The 27,516-nt window shown below is 37.7% G+C and overlaps 1 protein-coding gene across 2 annotated transcripts; it reads right to left on the bottom strand.

The window, feature by feature from the left end:
- Nucleotides 1-215: 215 nt before the first annotated feature.
- r3hdm4.S (R3H domain containing 4 S homeolog) lies at nucleotides 216-15,912 on the bottom strand. Of its 2 annotated transcripts, XM_018243613.2 has the most exons (8): nucleotides 15,758-15,912; nucleotides 12,440-12,594; nucleotides 10,151-10,272; nucleotides 7,325-7,442; nucleotides 6,907-6,992; nucleotides 4,065-4,150; nucleotides 2,149-2,204; nucleotides 216-1,337 (listed from the first exon to the last, which is right to left on the bottom strand). In XM_018243613.2, exons 1-8 carry the CDS (start codon nucleotides 15,805-15,807, stop codon nucleotides 1,234-1,236), a joined length of 777 nt encoding a protein of 258 aa, XP_018099102.1. In that variant the 5' UTR covers nucleotides 15,808-15,912; the 3' UTR covers nucleotides 216-1,233. The 2 variants fall into 2 exon arrangements, with proteins under 2 accessions (XP_018099102.1, XP_018099103.1); XM_018243614.2 differs by lacking the exon at nucleotides 2,149-2,204 and having other exon boundaries at nucleotides 1,202-1,337.
- Nucleotides 15,913-27,516: the final 11,604 nt, after the last annotated feature.

Here is a 27,516-nt window from a genome sequence, read left to right as displayed (position 1 = left end):
CAATGAAGTTGGGCCAGAAGGGAGTGCGTGTGACATTACCCTAAAAAAATAAACAGTTTTTTTGAATAGACACTAATTAAATACTGGTCTAGTACCGTATATACTCGAGTATAAGCCGTCCCGAGTATAAGCCGAGGTACCTAATTTTACCTCCAAAAACTGGGAAAGCTTATTGACTCGAGTATAAGCCGAGGGTGAGAAATGCAGCAGCTTCTGGTAAGTTTCAATCAAAAAATTGAGGGTTTCTGCTGCCATTGGAGGTGCCGGCGTCTCGGTTTTTGGATGCCGGCGACCATTCTTGGACGCCAGTGTATATTCTTGGAGACTATTCTTGGACGCCTGCGACTAATCTTGGACACCTGTGACTATTCTTGGATGCTGGCGACTATTCTTAGGCGCCGGCGACTCTTCTTAGACGCCGGCGACTATTCTTAGGCGCCGGCGACTATTCTTAGACGCCGGCGACTATTCTTAGACACCGGCGACCGTTTTTGCGCTTGACCCGAGTATAAGCCGAGGTAGCGTTTTTCAGCATATTTTGGGGGCTGAAAAACTCGGCTTATACTCGAGTATATACGGTATGTCCCTTGTAAACTTACTTTGAATTGTTGTTAGTAATGGTAAAAATAAATAATGTTAATACTATAGCAATAGTACCTGTCAGTGCTGCACACATATTAGCAGTGTGCTTTGACCGGTACTTGAACGTGTGCAGCAGCTCTGCAAAAACACGCGTAAGAAAAAATAAAGTGACAGCGTCCCTGTAAAATGCATTACCCAGTAAACCAGCATCAGGAAAAGGAATATAATAGCTCACGGATTTGCTTTAGTGACATCACTGTGAAAGATAGCCCTTTTGAGTTTGACTGCTCGTGTTGATTAGAAGTCAATTACATTTTCATATTTACAATCATACATTACACATGGTCTTGTTCTTTTTTCCTCTCATCACTTTGCACACTGGTTTGCAGCAAGTTATAAGACCTACTTGCAGAAAAAGTATGTCAGCTTTCTGCAAAGATGCACAATTTGGCACATAATGACCAACATGCCTCTATATAGCACTAGACTAGCCAGAGACTTCTTTTTTTAAGTGATTTTTTCACTGCCTTAGGGCGCAGTGCTGCTGTGACCCACAAGAAAAATTTGCAAAGCATTTATGGACAGGGCCACTAGCAGTGTAACACCAACATGCCACTGAGTACTTTCCAGTATTGAATGTCCTAGAAATGGTCAACATCTCATCTGGAGGTAGGAAGAGAGTAGCAGCTCTGGGGGACAAAACTCCCGGTGTCTGTTTATCACACGCATCTGACGTTTGCCTTTGAAGTCAGAGCCTAAAAGAAAGAGTTCATAACATAAGTCAGTTTTAAGTGACAGCAAAAGGGGCACACTGGCTTTTTGAAGGCTCAAAAATGTAACCTTTAGCTTTTAAATAGGAATAAGACACAAATGCCTAAATTAGGGATCTCAAAGCAACAGAATTAATAGCTGGTGTTTGTAGCCAACAACAGTTTGTGGGCCATGTTTTAGGCATAGGTTACATTTAAAAAAAAAAAAAAAAAGATTATTTTAAACTGACCAGCTCTATTTTCTGGGTTTCTCTGGTTTTTCTTCTGTTTAATAGTAGAAAGGTTCAGTGAGCATCAGTAAGCACATATTTGTTGGGGAACCCAATGTTGAGGAGAATACAGGGCTCTGCCTTTAAAGGGGTGGTTGACCTTTAAGTAAACTTTTAGTATGTTATAGAATGGCTAATTCAAAGAGTTTAAATAACTCAAAAACCATAAATAATAAAAAATGAAAACCATTTGCAAATTGTCAGAATATCACTCTCTATGTCATACTCAAATTAACTCAAAGGTGAACAACCCCTTTAATGTGGCCAGTGACAAACAACCATATGCATTAAACAACTTACATCTAAGCTGTTTTGCTGCTTTAATTAGGTAGTCTATATGTCTACAGGAAATTATAAACTCAATTCTAGCCAGCTACAAGCAGCAGCAAAAATGCACCATATTCTGTTATTGTAAACCAATTTCAAATACAGTAGCTGTCCATTGCACTGTTTTTATTTTATTTTTTTAAATGCCCTTATAAATAAACCCAAAACAACTCTCCCAGAATTAATCCCCATTCTCTTACTGGCAGAGACCAAATCCATGTACTGGCAAACAGCATGCAGCAGGAGGCGCTGGTAGCTGCAAAAGAACCAGAATGAGTCTGAATGCAACAGTTCCTCTTAACATATTGTGTGCTCTTTGTAAACCAGAGATTGAAAAGACAAAAAAAGCAATATTTATTCTAATAAACCTGGGATCAAACACTCCAGCTTATTTCTAGCAAAACTTGTGGTTAAAATAGAATAAAGCTAGAAATGCTGTATTTTGTATACTAAACATAAACATGAACTTACTGCACCACACACCCATCTTGTAACTTTGTTAAAGGGGAACTCCATAAAAAAATAACTTGAGCTTTTTGAAAAGTAAACTTAATTTCAAGCAACTTTGCAATATACATAATTTAAAAGATATGCAGACTTTTCATGATTTTTAATGGTTTCAGACATTTCCCTCAGCATAGCCCCCTGCTCTCCTGCTGATCTCTCGGACTACTTTGCTGAGCTTCGCTCAGCCTTCATCCATACCTCCCAACATTTTGGAAATAAAAAGAGGGACAAATATTTTTTTTCCGCACGTAGCGCAGCAATTTTTTGACCACACCCCTTTCTGTGGCCACACCCCCTAATTACCATGTTTGTTTTACAAAATTTGGCAGGTTATGAAAGTTTGAAAATATTTATCCTTATCTAAACTGTGTTTTTGTGTCTCAAAATTGTTACAAAGTATCTTATTTGCACCTGTTAGCTGTTCTGGGCTCTCTGCTAAAAGCCAATTAAGTGAGAAACTTTGTTTCTTTTTCTGGCTGTTCAGTGCAGAGAAAAGAGGGACTTTCCAGTACAAATGAGGGACTGTGGATTGAGCTGTCAAAAGAGGGACTGTCCCTCCGAAAAAGGGACAGTTGGGAGGTATGCTTCATCCTCCAAACCCCATAATTCCCTGTACACGTGATTTCAATAAGAAAAGGAACATCACAGTGCAATGCATTGTGGGTTATGTAGTTCCTGCATGCTGTTCTGTAAGCTGTGGAGTAGTTGTTACAATTTGTAACATCAGTGTTTTAGTCCCTCCTTCCCTGCCAGGATTTCAAATGATGCAGAAAGACAAGAACTGTTGAACAGCTGGATTTCAGAACAGAAAATGGCATTTACTCATACTTTTTGAAGAAACAGGTAACTGTGATGGATATACTAGGGGTTTCTGTGTTATTTGGGCCGCTTTATCAAATTTTGGCATGGAAGCTGGAGTTCCCCTTTAAACATATTTGCAAGACCAAGACTACGCACATGCTCAGTGTGATCTGGGCTGCTGCTTAGGGATCGTCATATAAATTACCAAAACAGCACAAGTCAAATAATATCTGACATAGAAGCAGCTGGAGTTGGAAACATTAAAGAGGATGTAAAGGCAAAAGTAAAATCCCATTTTTACTTAAATAACTGAAAAAGAAATCTCCAACATACTTCAATTAAAAAATATGTACAGTTTTTATAAGAAACCTGACTGTATGAAGTGAAATTCCTCCTTCATTAAGTTGCTCTGACTGCCGCAGATATGAATCTCTACATGGTCGCAGGCTGTTCTACAGGGAAACAAACAAAGCTGCTCCAGTTCTGGGAAGTCCCTCCCCCCTGCTGTTTGAAAGTACTATTGTTTCCCTGCACAGCAGTTAGGGACCTATCTGCAGCTGGGAATTTCACTGCATACAGTGAGGTTTTTTATTAAAAAAAATGGTAGACATTTTTTAATTAAAGTATATTGGAGATAGGTTTTATTTTCATTAAAGAAAGTAAAAATGGGATTTTATTTTTTTTGCCTTTACAATCCCTTTAAGACTACAAACTGTGATGCAACAAGATGTTACAGCACAGCTTTTACATTACAAGTTATAGACCTGAAGCTTGCAGTGTAGTATGATGCAGGAATAGAATGCGGTACCTATTTTCCATCATGGCAATGTAAACAGATTCTGGGCTGACAGAAAAGAAGGAGAGCATTTCCTCTTCCAGGCACTCCAAGGTCCCCTAAGAGTAAAAACGGAAACAAAGTATTTAAGGAACAAGGCAATTTTACAATTTTCTGTGAATTCCAGTAGTGTGTCAATGCACATCATTTCTGGAAATATATTCCAAAAGCTATTTGTGGTATTTTCTATACCAGGGGTAGGCAACCCGCGGCTCCAGAGCCTCATGTGGCTCTTCACCCTGCTTGCTGCGGCTCGGTCTTGTCACGTCGTCTATACAGCCCTCGCACCTGCTGGCGGCTTCTTGAGTGGCGACCACAGTAAGCGAAGAGCAAGGCCAGCCGTTGGCCATAAATATGCCACTGAAACCACACGTGACCGTCAACATGCGTTTTTCATCATTTAGGTTACTTTTCCCAACATGCACTTCTCATTGTTCTTGTTCCCCATAATTCTGCTGGCTTTGGAGGAAGACATCTCGGAAGATTTTAAGCCAAGTAGAAAAGCTATTTACATTTGCAAAATGGAGCCAGAATGATCGTCAATACGCAACGTAATTACGTCACCGGCCTAATACGCCGTAAAAACCATTAGGATTAAAAAAAGATTAAAACTTTTAAAAGTTTATAAGCTGTGTTATGTTTTGCGGCTCCAGACTACTTTTCTTTAGTGGAAGATGGGGCAAAATGGCTCTTTTTATAGTAAAGGTTGCTGACCCCTGTTCTATACCATTTAGGTAAATAGTACATCTGTTACAGGTAAGAATGGTGAAACTCCTCAGTTAACAACTAGATAGTCGTTTAAATGCTATAATGTTCTTGGTGACCCAGATACCAGTCAAAATGCCAGGATAGAGGGGGGGAAAGGAGGTTAATAATTTAAACCCTACTTCCACACAGTGAGAAGGATTGCTCAATGAATACATATATTTTTTACATGCATTTTGAAAACAAATAAAAACATTTGTGGAAAAAAAAAAAAAGTTTGGGAACCCCTCTCAGCCTGCATAATAATTCACTCCACTTTAAACAAAAAAAGATAACAGTGGTATGTCTTTCATTTCCCAGGAACATCTGAGTACTGGGGTCTTTTCTGACCAAAGATTTTTAGTGAAGCAATATTCAGTTGTATGGAATTAAAGCAAATGTGAAAAACTGTCTGTGCAAAAATTTGGATACCTTTGTAATTTTGCTCATTTGAATGCATGTAACTGCCCAATATTGATTACTGGCAACACCAAATTGGTTGGATTAGCTTGTTAAGCCTTGACCTTCATAGGAAGGTGTGTCCAATCATGAGAAAAGGTATTTAAGGTGGCCAATTGCAAGTTGTGCTTCTGTTTGACTCTCCTCTGAAGAGTGACAACATGGGATCCTCAAAGCAACTCTCAAAAGATCTGAAAACAAAGATTTTTCAGTATCATGGTTTAGGGGTAGGCAACAAAAAGCTATCTCAGAGGTTTAAACGGTCAGATTCAACTGTAAGGAATGTAATCAAGAAATGAAATGCCCCAGGCACAGTTGCTATAAAACCGAGGTCTGGCAGGCCAAGAAAAATACAGGAGCAGCATATGCAGAGGATTGTGAGAATGGTAACAGACAACCCAAAGATCACCTCCAAAGACCTGCAAGAACATCTTGCTGCAGATGGTGTATCTGCACATTGTTCTATTATTCAGAACAATTTGCACAAAGAACATCTGTATGGCAGGGTGATGAGAAAGAAGCCCTTTCTGCACTCACGCCACAAACAGAGTCGCTTGTTGTATGTAAAAGCTCATTTAGACAAGCCACAGTCATTTTTGAACAAAGTGCTTTGGACTGATGAGACAAAAATTTAATTATTTGGTCATAACAAAAAGCGATTCGCATTCCAAAAATAAAACACCTGCTACCTACTATCAAATTTGGTGAAGGTTCCATCATGCTGTTGGGCTGGGTGGCTAGTTCAGGGGTCCCTTGTTAAAGTCAAGGTTTGGATGAATTCAACCCAATATCAACAAATTCTTCAGGACAATGTTCAAGCATCAGTCACAAAGCTGAAGTTGACAATGACCCTAAACAGACTTCAAAATCTACAAAAGTATTTATGCAGACGCAGAAGTACAATATTCTGGAATGGAAAATCTATGGGATGATTTGAAGCTGGCTGTCCATGCTTGGCAGCCATCAAATTTAACTGAACTGGAGAGATTTTGTATGGACGAATGGTCAAAAATACCGCCATCCATAATCCAGACACTCATCAAGGCTATGAGGCCTCTAGAGGCAGTTACATTTGCAAAAGGAGGCTCAACTATGATGTAATATCTCTGTTGGGGTGCTCAAAAGTATGCACCTGCCTAATTTTGTTATGATGCATATTTTCTGTTAATCCAATAAACTTTATGTCACTGCTGAAATACTACGGTTTCCATAAGGCATGTTATATATTAAAAGCTACTTTGAAAGCTCAGCCAATGATAACCAAATTTCAAAGAATTAAGAGGGGTTCCCAAACTTTTTCATATGACTATATATTCACACCATATAGATCAAGGATACTATAATAAATATAGACATTTATAAGCTTAACCTGTTTCAGTGTTGGCTTAGTCTTTAGCAGCCCTGACTAGATATACAAACAGCGCCAAATTACACATTATATACTACTACGCATAATCGAGAAGGTATGATCTTTTTTCACTTGTATCCCAGAAAAGGCCTTCCCTTTGGTAAAATTTGAGGCCAAAAGGATTATGAGACACTTTTGAAACTAGTGTTGCTCATGAGATGTAAAATCAGGCCAGATGAGGTTTAGAAAGAAAGACCTTCTTACCATGGGAATCTGGCGTTTTCGTAAAGTACCACGTAGACTGCGGCTGATTCGCCGATAACATTCCTCAGGAGTGTATGCAGGGTACTCTAAAGAAGGGATAATCAGTGATAATCAAGTATGCAGCAGCTGACATGTTAAAAAAAATACAATATTCAATAAAATACAATAGAATGTAACCTCCAGTTAATGAAAAAAATCCCAAAGGCTGGAAATTGAGACCATCTACTGAATACTGTATGGTGACAAATGACACTGGCCCATCCTCCAGGAAATATTAGCTGTCTTGCACAACAAAGTTTAGAATTACCTGATGTTATCCCTAATAGCTGGATATTAAAAATATTGTGCCTTGATCCCCAAAAATGACTGATAAAAGAAAGAGAAAAATGATAATGAACCAAAAAGGTTTTAAACATACCTGTCATAATGTCTTTCGCCTTGTCATTCCTTTCTCTGGGTCTTCTCACTTTTTGCTCCAGAAAAAGAATGACCTTCTCTTGTTCCTCTCCAGAACGGTTCATGAAGTCATTCCATATCTGGAAAATAAGACTTGATTGTCAATGAATTGCCATAGCCATCTGTTGCTTAGAATTATGCATTCTTATTGCAGTGTTTAGACATGAGAATAATATTTTCACAGAACTTTGTACAGAAGGCTTGATGGCCATAATCATACTTATCTGTACACTTTATGTAAAATGCCTGCTGTTCAGAATCCTCACGCTACCCCTAAGTTTGCAAGTTTTTCTGTAATTGAGTGAAACATTTTCTGCAGGAACATAGAATCTAAGAGTCAGGAAGAAGGAACAATCAGTGCTTGTTCCTATAGCTTATTACTCAGCCCCTCAGTTGCTATACAGTACAGACATCACAGGCACCAATACATTCAGCTATAGAGCAAAAGAAACTATCCAATGCAATTACCAATTCCATAACTACCCTGTTAGAAGAGTGTAAGAGGAAGAATATAAATGTTTCCGTAAAACTAAATATAAATGTGTTTAAAGGGGAGGTAAAGTTTAAAATAGAATAAGGCTAGAAATGCTGTATTTTGTATACTAAACATAAACATGAACTTACTGCACCACAAGCCTAATCAAACAAATGATTATGCTTTCAAAGTTGGCCACAGGGGGTCACCATCTTTGTTAAACATCTTTGCAAGACCAAGACTGTGCAAATGCTCAATGTGGTCTGAGCTGCTTAGGGATCGTCATAAATTATCAAAACAGCACAAGTTATATAATATCTGCCAGAAGCCGATACAGTAAGACTGATATTCAGAATATATATTTTAAAACACATTATCTTCCTTCTGAATACCTATTTATGAAGTGACTGAAAAGTGACACAATCCTCCGAGTGTCTGAACCAACTATGTCTGACCACAATTTTTTTACAGTTGTTTTAGACTTTATATTATATTATAAAAATAAACATATAATCTTTCCCCCTCACATCACTAGTTTCAGCAAAAAGTACAAGGGTTTAACCTAAAGTCGGTCACTAGGATTACGGAAATGCAGAAAAACCGGACAAAGAAACAAAATGAATTGACTTTTAAAATTACATTTTATAAAACTGGTACAATTAAAAAAAAAAATGTTCTATTATACTATTTGTTAATCAACAGTTTTTTTTGGGAGTAAAGTATGTTTACTGTTACTTTATCCATACACTGGTATGTGGATAAAGCAACACAACTTTATTTCTACAGTGAATTGCTCTAGATGAAACAGTTCTGCCACCTGTTTCTCACTACGGTAGTAAAGAGGATACCAATCTGCCCTGGTCATTTTGGGCCAGGCCTCAATTTAAGCTTACCATGTCTCTTAAATAGATAGGTTCTCCAAGCTGGGTAAAGGAGAAGGAAAAGATGAAAAAGCCCCCCCCCAATGATTATAACTTGCACTAACACACTATATTTCTGTAGTACAACCGAGCACTCCTCATCCTTTTCCTCTTCATTTTTATCTATCTTTCTTCTTCTTCTTTCTGTGTACAAATATTGGCTTCTATTCATTTGCAGCAGCTGGTCAACTGCAGAATGTGGGTTAGACCAAGTACTGGCACAAGGGTGTTTCTAGCAGCTGGTCAACATCACAGCGCGCATTAGACCGAGCACTGGCGATTTTTTCTGTGTTTCATTTACAAACAGTAGCCTAATATTGCCTGTAGCTGAAATCCAGCCTTTGAAACTGAATTATTTATAGGTGTATGTTAAAGGTTAGGGGGCTTAAAAGCTTCCCACTTTTTCACTATAGTTCAGTGTTGGACTGGCCCACCGGGATACCAGGAAAAGTCCCGGTGGGCCCAGGTGTCAGTGGGCTCAATGCTGTTAAACATTTGGCCTATTTTATGGCCTTTCCCTATTTTTTATGAGAACAAAGAGGTTAAATAGTTGAAAAAAAAGAATATTGTATGTAAAGAATAGAGATTAGGAGAATAGAGGTTGAGTGAGGAGAGGAAGATAAATAGTACTAAGAGTGGGCCCCTGGTCAAAGGTTTTTGGGTGGGCCCCTGGTGTCCCAGTCCGACACTGCTATAGTTCACTTACACTTTGCTGGGGGACTTGATTATAAATGCGCTCACAAATAGTGTAGGACTCACGTATAATGAGGGGCCTCGACATGGCACGAGGGCTTAAATATTTTGGCCAAAGTATGGTACTAACACCTAATTTTGTAATAATTATTTTTAAAAGGTAAACCATACGCTGGCAATCTTTCCTCTTTTTGAGTACAAATATTGGCTTTTTATCATTTGTAGCAGCTGGTTTTAAGAAACTATTTTAGTTCCACATGTATTTAAGCAAAGCTGCCAGAAATCTTTTCCTACAAGAACCCCGTGGGCTGAGCTGAGAAACATATTTTCAGCCATCTATTGGCAAAAAGTTGAAAACTTGACAACTGAACATAAGGTTCATTTATCCTTCTAACACAACATGCAATATAGTGCTGGAATCTGTAACACTTCATGCTCAACTATCTGGATTATAAAGAATAATTATGAATTGTGATTCAAAATTAAAAAGCCTCAGGACGTAAGACTTAAGTAATGATTTGTAATTAAACTCACAGTCATAAGTTACAAAAAGCTAGCTCTGCTTGTTTTACTTAAAAATTGTATATTTAATCAATTGTATAATAAATGACAACATAAATCACGGTACTCAAGTACTAAATTGCCCATCTTTCAGGTAACAATTCAAATTGACTATCATATTTCTTCCCTAAACTCTTACCTCCACATATGTCTCATTGTTACATGCCTCAGAGAATATGCTGGGAGATGCACGAGAGCAGTTGTTTTCCCCTTCCTCACTGGTATACTCCTCCCTCTCCAGGAGAGTCATCAGGTAACGATCTAAGAACAAGCATGGAGAAAATGAATCTCAATAATACATGCTTATTTAACTCATGTGGATGTAAATTTGCATTTAAAGTGGGTGAGGAAGATCAGACTAAGGCAGTTAAATCAGCACTATTATGTTATTGTGAGTACTGCAGAACTGTACAAGCAAGATACTAGGTATTTCATACTGAATATTCATAGACAATTTTGTTGTCCGTGATTCATCATAAGAGTAACTGGCAATTAAATTGTTCTGGGCTGCTGGATTCGGTGTTTGCCGCAAGACAACAAGTGTGACTATCCACAGTAGCGAAACAGTTGCACTGTGTTTTTGCTTGTGTCCCTAGTTGCAACCAGTCGTTTCCATTTATTACACCATACTAAATCTCCACTTATGAGTCATCTGCAATAAACCGTCACAACACAATAGTCTGCAGAAACTTAATGAACTTATTTTAAGAGGATTGCCTTGTATGGAATAAAGTACCTACTGCGAGACAAGCTTCTTCTACCTGTCACTGTCCAATCAGAGTAGCAGAAGAAGCTTATCTACATTACCTGGCATGGACACTTCAAAGAAAGACAATTTATTTCTGCTCAATGACATGATAACACACAAGTGTTTAAGAAAAAAAACAGCAATGTCATTCTTCAGTCATATGAGAAATATCTCCTGTACCACATTATCCATTATCAGCTGTTCCTTTCAAACATTGACTTAAGCTAATCTTTTTCCTATTAATTTACATTTATACTTATATACAGGTATGGGATCAGTTAAATGGAAACTTGTTATCCAGAAAGTTCCGAATTACGGAACGGCCGACTCTCATAGACTCCATTTTATCCAAATCTTTTAAAATGATTTCATTTTTCTCTGTAATAATAAAACAGAACCTTGTACCTTGATCCAAACTAAGATATAATTAATCCTTATTGAAAGCAGAACCAGCCTATTGAGTTTATTTAATGTTTTCATGATTTTCTTTTAGATTTAAGGTATGAAGATCCAAATTACAGAAAGATCCGTTATTCTGAGGTCCCAAGAATTCGGATAATAGAGCCCATACCTGTACTATATTTAAGCAGCCTTTACCAGAATACCTGTTCCAGGGTATCTTTCTGATTAAGTTTCCCACTAAGGTACAAGAACACAAAAACGAATACAGAACACCCAGTCGAAATACAATCCGGACTTAATATGCTATTTACAGACAAGTATCAGCATTTATTGTATTAACATGGAACAGGTATGGGAACGGTTATCCAGAATGCTCGGGACCTGGGTTTTTCCAGATAAGGGGTGCTTCATCACTTGGATCACCATTCTATAATATAAGTCTACTAAAAAAATTATTTAAAGATAGTTTAAACCCAATAGGATTGTTTTGTCTCCAATAAGGACTAATTATATCTTAGTTAGGAAAGGTATGTTTTATTATTACAGAGAAAAGGGAAATCCTTTTTAAAAAATGTAATTGTTTGATTAAAACACAGTCTATGAGATCGCCTTCCCAGAATTCTGAGCATTCTATATAAGGGGCATACCTGTATAATAAACAAATACAATACAATTCAAATACACTAAATGGTGAAAAAAATGTGTTTTTTGTTTAAATGTGCACTAAGACTAGTTGATATCTATTCCTTGTTTATGGCACCATAGGAGAGAAGCATATTAGCAAAATATTTACTTTAGAAAATATCAAGGGTACAAAAGCAGAATGAAAATGGTATTTTCAACAGCCTCAAAAAAGAATGGGGAAATAGCCAAGCAGTATGCAGACTGATATTAAAGGGAAAGGTGATATTAAATGAGCCCTATAAGCTTTATTTGTATACGTTTCGGACCCTCCAGGATAGCAGGAAAACTCCCTCAGGTATCACTGGTCTCTTTTGTTCCCCCTACCTTTTGGCTTTTCATACCTATATCTTGGTCAGTCTGTATTTCTGTAGGAGAATCAGAATGAGAAATCCAATCCGACACTGGATTAAATAACCTAGGTGTTACTGATTAAATTACAACAATGCAGCTGCCCATGACAACTAAACAGATGTTTGCTTTATTTTAAAATTGGTATTAGACAACCAAAACAAATGACTGATTTGTTGTGATACTCAGCGCCTATGCTTGCAAACGAGTCCTGATAATTATGGAGGTATTGGCCTCCCATCTCACTATTCTCAAGGCGTTGCAGACTCTTGCGTCCCTTGGCTCGAGGCGTCAGCTCAGAATTACGGATGGCACGGTTGATGTAATACTGTTTTCGCTTGGAAGGAGAGAACTTTTTGGAGGGAGAGTGTGGCTGAGTAGGGAGATCATCCTCTATTAGTCTGTGGAGAACAAATTTGCAGTTCAAGCAAAACTAAAGACATTATATAAAACAGTGATGCCTACAGCCCACCATTTTTTTGACGTGCTATAATGGGGTTTTACATTTTTATTATGTATAGCTTAATAAAAAAGGTTTTATCAACACAAACACACAAAAATCATTACACCAAGTATTTTTTATTAACTTAAATAGTTACTAATCTATGCATTTTGTTTATAGACAATACTGCTTGACTAAAAGCTAGACAATAGAAGTAGAAATTACAGTACTTGGCTTTACAAAAACCATTTTCTTCCCTCAATACATGTCAGAAAAAGCAAAGCATAACAAGCATGGCAATCAGAGGTAAGAGCACCAGTCACTAGATTTTAGACAGAATGTGTGTAGCAAAAGCTTTATAATGCTAGACATATATAAATGTCCTCCAAGCAATTAGGAATGTGAATGGCTCTAAAAGCCTTCTAATAAAACGGTAATAGTTGCTGGCATGATATAATATATATCAAGCCACAGGTTAGACATCACATCTTTAAATCAAATGACATTGTAAAATCACTGGGAGTAAGGACATCCTTTCCCAGTACCTTCCTTTATTTCTAGTATTTAATCCTAGCCCATTGTTGTGTTCAGCTCTGTTTATATAAATGCTTTCTTTGTACAAATAAAAATACAGGCTTTGTTGCAGGCTATAAAGAGTGCTTTGTGATTGCTGGAAAGTGTTTCTACAGAAATGCCAGAACTATGTTCTCTACCTTTCTTGTAGGGACTACACGTGAGATTGTATATTATTTTGAAGGAAATAAGGGGGTGTAGTATATGAAGCAAATACATCACTTACATTAGGAGCTTTAAAAAGGAACATTTTCAGAAAGAAAAATTCAAGAATTGAGTTTCAGAAAGATGTCATTTTCTACTTCAAGTACTGATGGAACTTGTGTAAATTCACTAATCCACATGTCCTTCAAATCATTTGAATTGTGTTATAGAATAGCCAATTCTAAGTAACTTTTAGATTTGCCTTTATTTCTTTTTTTTATAGTTTTTGAATTATTTGCCACCTTCTGACTCTTTCCAGCTGTAATATAAAGGTCCCAAACCCCATCTAAAGAACAAATGCTCTGTAAGGCTACAAATCTATTGTTATTGCTACTTTTTATTACTCATTTCAGGCCCTCTCCTATTAATATTCTAGTCTCTCATTTAAAGGAAAACTAAACCCCACAATTCGAAAAAACCCTACCTACTACCCTAGGCAGTCCACCTCTCTGCTCCCCCCCCCGTGCATAGTTAGTTACCCCTGAAATTGCCCTAAAGAGTTTGATCAATATTTGTGCAGAGTAAGCGCAGCAGAGCTCATGGGGGTGATCTTCTGTATCATTCTTCGGGTCCTGTTCCTTCCCCTCTGCAATTACCGGCACTTTTGGCATATGCGTAGTTGCTACAAACCAGAAGACTGCTCCAACTGCACACGCGCTGCTATGGCCCTCCTTTATAGAAGAAGGCCAGAGATCCAGAAGGTTGCATGAGTTCTGCTTCACTTACTCTGCACTGATACGTGAGCAAACTCTTAGGGGAAATTTCAGCTCATCCATTCATAGTCCCCAAAACAGACATTATGGAATGGAAATAATAGCCCATATAGAAAAATTACACAAAAAGCCTTTGGCTTTGAGGGTCTTTTTTTTCATACGGTCATGGCACTCCTCTGTGACATAATATCCTTATAATACACAAAAGCCATGAATATCCTGTAAATTATATCCTTATAAACGGTGAGTTCTGATGTCATCAGTTATAAACGGTGAGTTCTGATGTCATTTCCGTCACATGACTCACTGAAACTTGTGTATTATAATAAATAAAGTACCCCCAATTGCAAAATATGAGGATATTAGAAGTTACCTCGGAGTTCCATGACCTGTATAAAAACACGAGGCCGAATGGTCATGAAACTCCTCGGTAACTTATAATATCCTTATATTTTACAAGAGGGGGTACTTTATGCACTATATATTTCACAATAGATAGGGGGCACATTAATCACTATATACACTGATCAAATTTCATAAAATTTCACGCCCACTGCTCCATTGTATCTAAGCTAATGCTGCTAGGAGAAGGAAGTACCTAGTGCTGTTAATTTATTATAGTATAGGGTATATTATTCTTAGCTAGAATCCCCCTTTACAGTTTGGGACACAGGCAAATGGCCAGTCTGTAGTGCTGTAACCAGTCATGTGACTTACTGCCTTGTAACAGAAAATATGAGAATATTGGAAGGTACCTTGGAATACCATGACCTGTATGGTGATCTAATAACCTTATACTTTACAATATGAAGCACATTATTACTTCTATTAAGCCCTTTCAGTTTTGGTTGTTGAAGGCCATTTAGGGAACCAAGGTTCTATGTTATAAAGACTGGTTGGCAAAGTTGCAATTGGTCTCCATTTTGTGGGATAATTAGTGTGTGTGTGTGTGTGTTTGTTTTTAAATATATATATATATATATATATATATATATATATATATATATATATATATATATATATATATATATATATATATTTTTTTTTTTTTTTTTTAATCTCTGGATGCATATTCATCAAAACAAGCTCCCAAAGGAGGGCACAAAGGTACCTGGCAGTTACAAGTAAGGAGTTTTTATTATTAGACACATAAAAATCTATTTGGCAACTGCTGCTGCATTTCTATATAAGGGGGTAGGTGATATAAGACTAAATAAACACAGGAAAAATAAAATGTCAGCTCCACATACTGCAAAACCTATACCATCATACATTCTATTGATATCTGTATATATTTCTATAATGCGATGTGACCTGTGCCTTTTGGCACTGACTAGCCCGGCATAGCAATCGTCTGACGTCAGGTAGCTCAGGGCAGTGACTAAACACAACACAAGTAATGACTCGATCCCTTTATATGTACCCCTGGTTTCCCCTCCGCCTCTGAAACGTTTTAAATGACATTAATCATTCTATCCCATTTCTATCTTTTTTTTCAGTGATCACAGCACAGGCAATGAGTTGAACGATCCCCTTCTAGGTGCCCCTTAATTCTCCTCCGCCTCTGCTTTTTATTTTCCATGACATTTCTAAATACCATCCTATTTCTATTCCAGGACCTGTCTCTCTCACCGGTAGGACTCTTCTCCCTGCCCTTCTTCCGTAATCCGGTTGTTCACCATTCCGTGAATTCGGTAAAACTTCGGCTGAAACGTCTTCCACTGGCGGAAATGACGCCGGGCGGGCGTTCCAGCTGGGCGAACACGTCATGTTGTTTGTGGCATTTCAGGGTGGAGGTGGTGCAATAAATTACAGATAGTGTCGGGCATTTTACAGTGATTATTTAACACGCTTGTGTGTTCAGGTTCTGGAATTGCTGGCTTTGTTTCAAACTGAAATCCATAAATAGAAAACAGATACCGAAGTCCTATAGAAATATCCTTTAAAGGTACAGACTTGGCATTTTCATGTAACCCTACTAACAGGCTGTTTTTCAGCCTCTTCTATGGGGAATGTCACACTTTTGGCAGGTAGCAGAGAGCTGTCAATCAACTCCATGTCACAAGAGCTAAGGATCCATTCCTGTGTTGTTTTTGGACCTATGAGTAAGTGCCCCAACATGCACGAAATGCATCAGGTTCCTGTCTAACATGTCCTAATAAATATTTTCTATTTTTTTAATTCATTGGCCCTTTATTTTTTGGAGGCACTCACAATTATTGGAATGTTATTTTGAATTCCTCTTTACCAGGAGCAATCCTGGGGCTGCTGCCGTCTGATGCCCTGATGTCGCCCCATCTGTCGCTCCATGCTCAAAACATCAGCTTCGGAGTGGGTCAAAGGGGGAACTGCATTTCTAGTGCAATGAGCTCAATAGTGCTCTATGCCCTAGCAGAAGCAAATTTCTGAGTTAAAACCTGGAAATTCGGCTGCTAAAGTTACACCCCTTGTAACTGGCTGTTCACTGCCGCTTTGCCTCATGGAAGGAGAGCCCTGCATCATTACACGTAATGATAACATGAAAGAAGTTCTCTGGAGTGGATCATTACCTCAATGAGATATTGCACATGTATTATTTAACATAGTAAGTTAGGTTGAAAAAAGACACACGTCCATCAAGTTCAACCTTTTAACTCTTTTCTTTTTTAACCTGCCTAACTGCTAGTTGATCCAGAGGAAGGCAAAAAATGGCAATTGGACTAGTCCCTGGATCAACTTGTACTATGAGCTATCTTCCATACCACTGTATTCCCTCACTTACTAAAAAGTCATCTAACCCCTTCTTAAAGCTATATAATGTATCAGCCTGTACCACTGATTCAGGGAGAGAATTCCACATCTTCACAGCTATCACTGTAAAGAATCCCTTCCGAATATTTAGGCAGAACCTTTTTTCTTCTAATCGGAATGGGAGACCTTGCGTCAGCTGGAAAGACCTAATGGTAAATAAAGCATAGAGATTATTATATGATCCCCTTATATATTTATACATAGTTATCATATCACCCCTTAAGCAACTCTTCTCCAGTGTGAACAACCACAATTTTGCCAGTCTTCCTCATAGATAAGATTTTCCATACCATTTACCAATTTAGGTGCCCGTCTCTCCCTCTAATACAATAATGTCCTGTTTGAGCACTGGAGACCAAAACTGTATGGCATATTCTAGATGGGGGCTTACCAGTGCTCTGTACAGTGGAAGAATGACACCTTCCTGCCATGAATTAATGCCCCTTTTAAAACAGCTCAAGACTTTATTTGCTCTTGGATAGTGGCTTGGATATTTTTACATCCCAGGTGCATGACTTTACATTTATCAACAGTGAATCTCATTTGCCACTTAGCTGCCCTGATTGCCAGTTTGTCAACATCCTGTTGCAAGGATGCTGCATCATAGATGGAATTATTTGGGCTGGATAATTTTGTGTCATCTGCAAACACTGATACATTATTTACAATACCCTCCCCTAAGTCATTAATGAACAAGTTAAATAAAAGTGGACCCAATATTAAGCACTGAGGAACCCCACTAAGAACCTTACTCCAAGTAGAGAATGTACTGTAAACAACCACCCTCTGTACCCGATCCAGTTTCCTATCCCTGTTCACACAACTTTATTAAGCCCAACAGACCTTAGTTTAGAAAGCACTCGTTTGTCCAAAAATCCAAATAGATCACTTTTGTTATAATGCTGTCCACTTCAGATGTAAGCTTATGGAATATCTTAAATAATTAAAAATAAAGTTATGTCTCTATGACACCTGTCATAAAGGAGTCATATAAGCTTAAAATTTTCAAAGACATCAACCATCCCCATGGCATGAGGGATTGTGATCCATTCCATGCCTTTTTGAGCTTTTACATCATGTTACAGGTTAGTGTGGAAAAGGAATTTAGGTTTAAAAAAATCGAGAACCAGGATCATTATCACCCACTTGACATGGGGCTAGTTGACGTCTCCTTATTTGGGTATGCAGTTGTAATGCTGTAGTAAATTGAGTGGAACCATTCTCTAACTATGATCTATACCCCAATACTTTGCTCCAGATGAGACCTTAATTCTCAGGGGTTAAGTCCTCGCAACTGTGTGGAGGCAGGGTATTGTATAACTGTAACTGAGTGCCATGCACAATAATTGGGCACCAGTGGTTCTTGCAATTTAATCAGAGAATGTGTTTATTGAAGGGAAGAGAACATACACAGCAGCAATGAAGTTACACTCAGCTTTCAGCCTTTTCCCTAAGTGGAAACCAGGGAAGTTACTACATCCCTGTCTGTACAAGTCTGTACACATAGTCTCTACTCTGGGCAATTAGTACCCGGGATCTTAATCACACTTACACTCCTTGTAGGAGCCTCAGACTGCTCAGATAAATAACCTGACAGTCTGTCACTCCTAGAGCGATCTCTTAAGATGAGTAGCGTATCCTTACTAGACCTGACCTGTCTATGTTCAACTTTACCATTCCGTTCCTGCCTGCTCAGGCAAGTGATTAACAAAATGGACCCTGAGCACATGGCTGCTCAGGACTTATACTTTATCATCTACTGGTCACTAGTTGAACTACAGGGGGTAGAGCTTACTATGCATTACCTTCAAGAGCTTTGAAGGAAAAATAAGCTGTTAAGAATTCTTCACATGTCAGGTTTTAAGTGATGAAAGAAATAGATAAAAAAAACACACAAATGGAGCGCAGTGCAGATGCAAATAAAAAAAATCCATGCAATGTCGTTAACTTGAAATAGTTACATAGAAATAAGATTGCAGAGAAAAAGGTCAATATGACCTTAGGGTCAGTCCACTTATTTATCAAAGTGAAGAAAAAATACAGAAACTGTAGTTATGGAATGTGCTGTTAGATTATTTTGCACAAATTGCCTGCCACACCTTGGCTTGGTGCAGAAGGTGATAGAGAACATGACAGGCATTATCCTTTTCAAGTTTTAGGGAAAGGTGTAATGGGCCTTTTTTGGAAATGCCAAAATAATTGGCACTTAAAAAAATTTGTCTGAAAATACCTGCCCGCACTTTCAGGTGATATGTATCTAAGAGTAGCATCGGTCTTGTGCTTTACCTTTCTTTTTAATTAATGAAAATGCTTTTGATAGCAGTAAGTCTACCCGAGGAACTCAACCAAGGGATTCAAACACACACACATATATATATAAACTGAAAATTTGTTTGAAAATGTGTTTGTTGTTTGACTAGACGATTCCAGAAATTCTTCCCAAACATTATTATTTATTTGAGAAGTTATTAGTTTTCTTAAGACCAACAGAGTTTGATTTATATTCTGTGTGATGCCTTATTGCAGCTCCAGCACACCCTTACTTATGCCACTGGGTGGACAATGCATTTGGAGATCCAAACGTTGAAGCAGAAGGAATTACCTGCTAAGGGCTCCTGTCAGACTATGCCTCCTAGGGAGCAGAGAACCTGTCATTTTCAAGGCAGGTGGTAAGGACAAGGCCCTGATACAGCTGTGCTTCCTTCTTCTGAGCTTTTTATGTCACAGAATGACACGTAGGTTCAGAGCTGTATTAGCAAAGGGAACTGTGGTTCTCTGCACTCTAAAATGGAATGCAGCAGAGGCTAAATTGCAACTGCACCTTTTTTTCAATATGCACACTGCGTAGGGCATGGTAAATAAAAGTCTTCAGTGCATTAATGAATTAAGTGAGAAGTACCGCTCTTCCTTTTCTTTCAGAATGCACATTCTACTTTACTAATTCACAGACACTGAACTAATTTGGAAACATCAACTTGCATTAAGGTATGCATACAGCATAATCATAATATATTGCTGAATATAATTGCTGAATTGAAAGGAAGCTTCACAATTTAAACCAATTACTGAACTTGGCATGTTGACTGCAGTGGACTGAATATGGATGGTCCTCTACAAATGATAATTTTAAGAGGATATTGATCATTTTAATATATACAGTATTTAGTGCCTCCCCAAATCTCTGAAATCTCTGCTAAGTGTGTATGGTCATCTTTACTGACAGAGGACTGCCAAGCCCTGACCTGATATCAGACATGGAGGCCCTTCTTTTGGCCCTATGTACCATTTTTGGCATCCTATAGTGATCACAGCTTAAAGCAATTATTTTAGAGTTATGATTTTACCGTTGGTTAGCAACCAATATACAGACCTTAGTTTGATAAGCCTGAAAAATCAGTTTGGGCAGCCTGCAAGCAGGACTCTTGGCAAATACACAATTATGGACTTGTGAAGCTGTGATATTTCAAAAATATACTCAGAGTGCTGTTTTGGCCATCTGATGATGTCAATTGCCTACTTGTTTTGCTCAGACAGTTCTGAAGTGCAGGCTGTTCTCTGTCAAAGGCTTCTGAGAATACATCACTCTAGTTCTGCCACAGCTGCTGTGACACGATTCTAAAGAGCCTGCCGCCTTTAGCAATTTATTTCTATTTATTCAGATAAATATCTATGGTAAGCTATGTTATTACTGCAGCCACTAAATAGATTACTGACTGCACTGTTGCTATGCATGGGCTTGTCTAGTAGAAATCTGAACACAGCTCAGTTTATTACATCGTCTTCAAGCTATTTCCAGATAAAGCCAATTTAAGCTAATTCATTGCGTGACAGCAGGAGATTGTATTGTGTTTTAATGGAAGTTGTCTTTATGAAGCAAAGCCTTGAAACAAACATTAGCCATTACAAATGTACTCCGAGTTCACCCTGGTCTGATTATAAACAAGCAGTGACAGTCCAAGGATGTACTCTATGTTAGAAAACAAACACATCTCAGAAATAATTTTGTCAGTGCTTTAGATAAGCAAAGCAAATAAACAGTACTCTTAGGGGATTTATCAAAGGTCAAGGTGAATTTCCGAAGTTAAAAACTTTGACTTTTCAGCTATTTTTTGTGTACTTTGACTAGAGAATAGTCCAAATTCGATTTGAATTTGAAAAAAACGTGTGTACTGTCTCTTTAAAACTTCAATCATTCGCCATCTAAAACCTGCTGAAGTGCTATTTTAGCCTATGGGGGGCCTCGTAGAACTTATTTGGAGTCAATTGGTGGACTTTGAGAAATCAAAATTTTTGGGAGGGGGAAACTTCGAAACAAATTCGATTGAATGCACTATTCTTTAGATCGTACAATTTGAATACGGCCGAATATGGACCTCTTCGACCCAAAAAAACCTTCGACTTCACTTCGGTTGGTCTTTTTGAATTCGAATTCCGAAGTATTTTCAATTTGAAATTCAACCCTTGATAAATATGCCCCTTAGTAAAGTCACTGCCAAAATAATCAGTTTGTATTTTCCAAGAAAAACCAAATCTGTAGGGAATGCATATTTTCTCTCTTAACTTACCACACTCATATATGTACACCTGATGGAAATGCTCATATGAACACAAACACAAATAATGAAGGTGTCTGCCCTCACACCCATTACTATGGCGATCATTATGTACCACTATTGACTGCAAGCAATTCATGTTTAAACATGTAAACAAAGCTTTGAGGCCTGTTGAAATACAACATAAGAACTCAAAGCGCATTGCCAAGCCAATTACTTCTAATCTTCACCAACTCCCTCTTGTATGTGGCCAATGGATTGGAGGTAAACTTATACAATTTATTTTGAATGTGCTCATGTTGTACTGTCCTGTATTAAAATAGTTATGGATTGAGGAGGAGATGGTTATTCTAATTTTGACTGAATTGTAACCGCTGCATCTAGATAATCTAGTTTACCTTTGGTCTATGGCCCTCAAAACCAAGATCTTTCACAACTAGATCTTTCGAGAGGACACATTGGAATCCATTGAGCTAAAAAAATGAAATTTGTAAAAAAATTGGAAGCTGGTAATTTGTGGAATTTTGTCCTTAAAGTGTTTGCACCTGCAAATACACAAAATGCCTTATATTATATAAAAGAGAAAATAAAAACTAGTCTACCAATATTACGACGATCCAAAATGAGCTGGTGCATCACCTTCTATGCCCCCTGGCTCCATCCTTATTTTGCCCCTGCAGTGCTCCCTGCTCTTCTGCTTTGGACAGATATTGGAGGGCTTCTGGTGATGATTGTATGCATTTCAGTTGAGCAGGTCCAAATTGCTGACAGTGGGCGATGTACCTATTACTTCAGTTGACTGGATGAGGAGGGATTAAATCAGGGTGACTTATGCAAAATAAGGGTGAGCTGACATGTCTGGTGCTGGTACTTTTAATAGTCTATATACCATGTTAATTGAGAGGGTGATTTGCTGTTTTAAAATCAGAAGGAAATGGCGTAATAACCATACAGCAATCCCTTTTAATGCAGGGGGCAAAAGACAGTATTGCAGGCAGAATGGGAGGGGGTTTTCCCACAGGGGGGCACATCCTGCACCCAGGCTCGTCCATCTCTAGTTACACCACTGGGGCAACTGAGAAGCGGGAGCTGGTGTAGAGAACAGATTCTTTTTGTCCAGCAGTGATAACATCCTGACAAGGATGAAGACTCATTATTTAAAAAGCAGCTGGAGTGATTTTATAACTACTGGGAGCTAATAATGAAGAGTTACTGGTATATCAGGAGGGTAAGTAATTACAATGGCTAATCACAGAAGTATAATTGCAGACCCTTTTTCATCATGGTCCTTGGTGTGACAAGAGAAAAGAAGACTGTGTTTTTTTCATTTCTGCCAGCAAAAAGCCCTTTTCACACTATGAACAATAGTGAAAGATTTACATTGCAGCCTCATTAATCTTTATTTGGCTATGTGCAGTGATGTGATTATAAGGCCCCTTTCATGTCCCTCCAGTACAACTCAGTGGTAATGTAATACAACTTTCACTGATAACTATGATTCATAGAACTAAAACTTATTTAAAGCAATTACGTTACCCTTAAAACGAAAGAAATACTTTTTTCTATGGGGGTATTTTATAGGTATTTTATACCCTTCTACATCACACGTTATTACAAAGGTATGCAAAAGGCAGAAAAACCTTGCTGTGGGAGCCGTATCTTCAGCTTTCAGCCTTGAACATTGGCAAAGGGTGTGAGCCTTCCTTAGTGGCCCCCACAGCTGTGAAACAAACCATACATAGTACTGATAACTCCCGCTCTGAAGATGTTATATGTGTAGATAATCCTGACACTACCCATCTTTCACTCCTTTCATACAGTTATTCAAAAAATCTTTGTGTTTTTATTTACCGGGAACTGCCTTTTCACACTTCAGATTGTCAGCACCCCAGCTCAAAATTAATTCCATGGCCAGAACCATATACTGCACTGCTTATCCTCTGACAAAATACTAACCTGTACCTTTTAGACTCCATCCTCAGTAACATTTTTATGATGTTTCATAGATAATCTGGATCACAAACATATACAGCACTAACATCAGTTATTATTTTTCCTGCATTCACAAAAACAAGCTTTTTTTTGCACTGGGCAGAGAAGCTGGTAGGTCGCAATAAGTGCAAAATTATGGACTATATATCCCAAAAATTTGATTTGTGTAGTCTTAAGGGTTTATTTTTAATCTTGACTAAACATTTTATTTATTTTTTTTAAAAAATCCAAATACAAAAAGAGAACAAATAAAACTGTTGAATGGACAGGAATATGATAAAGAAAACCTCAAAATCCTTGTTTTGTGCAATTACAAGCAAAAAAATCCTAAAAATAAAGATTTTCTGATCTGATCTGATAAGGACAGCTTCAATGAACTTAATAAATGAATAAATATTAATTTTTTTATGGTTTGTGGTATTATTTTGATACACGATTTTTAGCTCTAAAAAGTTTGGTTTGAGGAAATGAAAAAAATATACAACCGTTAATAAATCAGCTCCTACATTTTCAAAAAAATTCTTTGTGTGCACTGCAATTTATTGTGTGCGCTGAACATAACATTAGTTTGCAATGTATAGAGCATAGTTTTCCTTCAAAGTAACATAAGAACATGTCAGCACTACTGTTAAGCCCTATTAAGTTTTTCAGTAACAAGACCCATGAGCAGTCCCAGTCTACAGGTAAGAACCTCCTGATATTGAGACAGCAATTTGGAGATAAAAGCTTTTTTTGGTTCACTGATGGAGCTTTAATCCTTACAAAAACCATGTTACAAAAATAAACAGTGCACTCTTTTGAAGCATGGCATCTACAAACCAGCATAGGATCTCTGCTCTCAGGTAAGGAGGAGGTAGCTGCCAGTTTGCTGGGGGTTGCATAGGGGCAGTTTTGTTGCAAAATGGAATTGTGTTGATTTCAGAAGACCGTGGCATTCATGTACAAAAAAAATTATCCTAATGCCTCTTGATTTCAAATGAAATGCGTATATTGCAGAAGGGATTACTTCTCTAACTTATATTTAGATTCTGTATACAAGACAGGCCACTCCTTTCTCCTTTGTCTCCTAGTATGTGGCACTTAGGAGTTGATTTATTATTTGTAGGATAGGTTCAGCTGATTCCATGTAACAAAAAACTAGTTCATTGAAAGAGAACTAAACCCTAAAAATTAATATGACTAGAAATGTTTTATTTTACCTACTGAACTTAGCTGAAGGTCTAAAGGTTTAGCATCTTTATAACAGTAATGCTCATACAAAGATGTGCATTGAAACTCATCATTTTATTTGGGTCTTTGTTGGGTGTCATTTTCATGAGAGACTGCCAGTGACCTTGCACAGTGTGCTATGAGCAGCTGCTCAGAATATAAGCATAGCTTCTGGTCTACCTCTTTGTTAATCTTTAGTTTACCTTTAATTAGCATGTGCCCCCCCAATTGCCTTGGCAGTTTTTAGGTGGCAAGCATTTTATTTCTTGAAAAAAACTAATGTATTTTTTCCTTGCTTAAGGAGCACCTAATAAGTTATAATGAATATGAATATGTATGCTATGTGTAAGCCACATTACATAGGAGCATTATTGTCGTTGTTATTAATTTTATTAATATTATTCATAAGAGTTGATTTACCTGTAGTTGCTAATCATCCTTATGCTCAAGGTCAAATGTTCCATTCTCACACAACCTACAGACATTTCTTTTCTATGCCTTATAGCGTAGTCTCATTTACAATTGAAAATTGTTCTTTCTTTATTATCAGACTGTTATTCACAAAGCACTGGGTTATGAATCAGACTGCTTTCCCTCTATACTGCCCTCATTTATGATCTGTGTCCTTTCTTAGTAGGACTTGCTGTACTGGATGAAAGGATCTGAGTTAGGATCTGCACTTATGAACACAGCCGCAACTATGGTTCTGCTAAAAAGCTGACCATCTGCCCCTGTCCCACAGGGACAGATCCCTGTAGAGAATTGCCCAGTGAAGCGTCCCCATCTGCAAGAATATACAAAATCCCCTTGGAATTCTAGGGTAAAACATAGCAATTTAATTTTTCAACATTTGCACTTAACCATAGTTGTAAATAAGGCTTCTGCTGTCAAACCTCACTGCAGTGATCTGGTATCTGTAATTATTGAGTTACCATGTTAGCAAGTGTGTTAGACAGCAGGCTGATTTCAGCTCCCAATGTGGCACTAGCCTTAATATACTAGCAATCCACATTTTGCTAAGGCCCAGTTTAATTTTTCTGCCCTTTTTAGCAATTGGAAATGTTGAAAACATTGGAAATGTTGCTACAGAACTGAGTCAGCATGATAAGCTGAAAGCTGACTGTATATTGGCAGATAATATCCACAGAGCCGCAATACATGTTTTTTTTTCAAGATAAGTGGCTAAAGTTGCCTTAGAAGTGTGATAAAGAGTTGAAAAGGTAACTGAATCAATTGTTAACATCAGCGATCAGCTTGTGCAACCTCTCCTTCATGCATTATGACATGAGTGAGACTCTCAAATGGTGGTTATTAACCCACAGCAAATCAAAACCTTTTTGTGTGTTTGTAGATTATATTTAAAAGCCAATGTGTTGGTGCAGAATTCAAAGCACCTCAAAAAACCCCGGCTATGTTGGTTTTTTTATTTTAAGGCACTGTAAGTAAGTGGACAATCATCGAGATAACATACATCCAAAGGTGGGCAAGCAAGTTTGTGTTAGAATAGTGGCACAGACTGGCTTTATTGCTCTTTCTTGTGATTGTCAGTAGCAACCCACCATATCAGTGTGACATTAAAGGTGTACTGTCATGGGAAAAAAAAATCAAAATGAATCAGTTAATAGTGCTGCTCCAGCAGAATTCTGCACTGAAATCCATTTCTCAAAAGAGCAAACAGATATATTTATATTCAATTTTGAAATCTGACATGGGGCTAGACATATTGTCAATTTCCCAGCTGCCCCAAGTCATGTGACTTGTGCTCTGATAAACTTCAATCACTCTTTACTGCTGTACTGCAAGTTGGATTGATATCACCCCCTCCCTTTTCCCCCCCAGCAGCCAGACAAAAGAACAATGGGAAGGTAACCAGAACACAAGATAACTGCTGCCTGGTAGATATAAGAACAGCACTCAATAGTAAAAACCCATGTCCCACTGAGACACATTCAGTTACATTGAGAAGGAAAAACAGCAGCCTGCCAGAGAGCATTTCTCTCCTAAAGTGCAGGCACAAGTCACATGACCAGGGGCAGCTGGGAAATTTACAAAATGTCTAGCCCCATGTCAGATTTCAAAATTGAATATAAAAAAAATCTGTTTGCTCTTTTGAGAAATGGATTTCAGTGCAGAATTCTACTGGAGCAGCACTATTAACTGATTCATTTTGAAATTTTTTTTTCCCATGACAGTAACCCTTTAAGGGTTTTGTTGTAGAGTACTTGCTGAAATTTAGTTTGTCAGCAGTGAATTCTGCAACTCTGAGCTGTGGGAGTATGGTAGACCATAAAGAAAATGGAAAAAGGTATAATGCAAGGTAATATATAATTCTTGTATCCCTTGGTGTCCAGGTGCTCATGTCTGAGACCTCAACCACATTTATACATTCCCATATTGTCCAAACATGTAGTTGTCTGATGTTTATCATTAGTAACTAGACTTGTTGTCTACATTTTTGTCTTTTTTTGACTTTTTATATGAAATTTTATGTTATAAACCAGAATTTATAGTAAGTCAGAAATTCATGTAATGTACTATTATGAATACAGAATGGATTTATTATGTTCTTTGTATTTTCTTTTCCTGTTGTCTTTGATTAATTGATCTGTTACTCTTACACTATTGGTTTCTTGCCCTATGTTGCTAATGTTCTGTGTCAGATCAACCGAATATGTGAATGAGTTTGCTTTTTTTCACCTTTATTAGATTCATTTATGTGGATTTTTCTGAGTGTGTTCCTGTATGGTAGAATAACTATTCCTAACTTAATTATTGATGTAAAAATGATTGTATAAATCAGGCAAGACAACTGTTGTTAAACCACCAAAGCATTTAATTACTTGACCT

This window comes from Xenopus laevis, chromosome 1S (assembly GCF_017654675.1).
Source record: "Xenopus laevis strain J_2021 chromosome 1S, Xenopus_laevis_v10.1, whole genome shotgun sequence".
In the NCBI taxonomy this organism is placed as follows: domain Eukaryota; kingdom Metazoa; phylum Chordata; class Amphibia; order Anura; family Pipidae; genus Xenopus; species Xenopus laevis.
The sequence above is the reverse complement of the archived record's forward strand: the minus strand, read 5'-3'. Positions and strand labels throughout refer to the sequence as shown.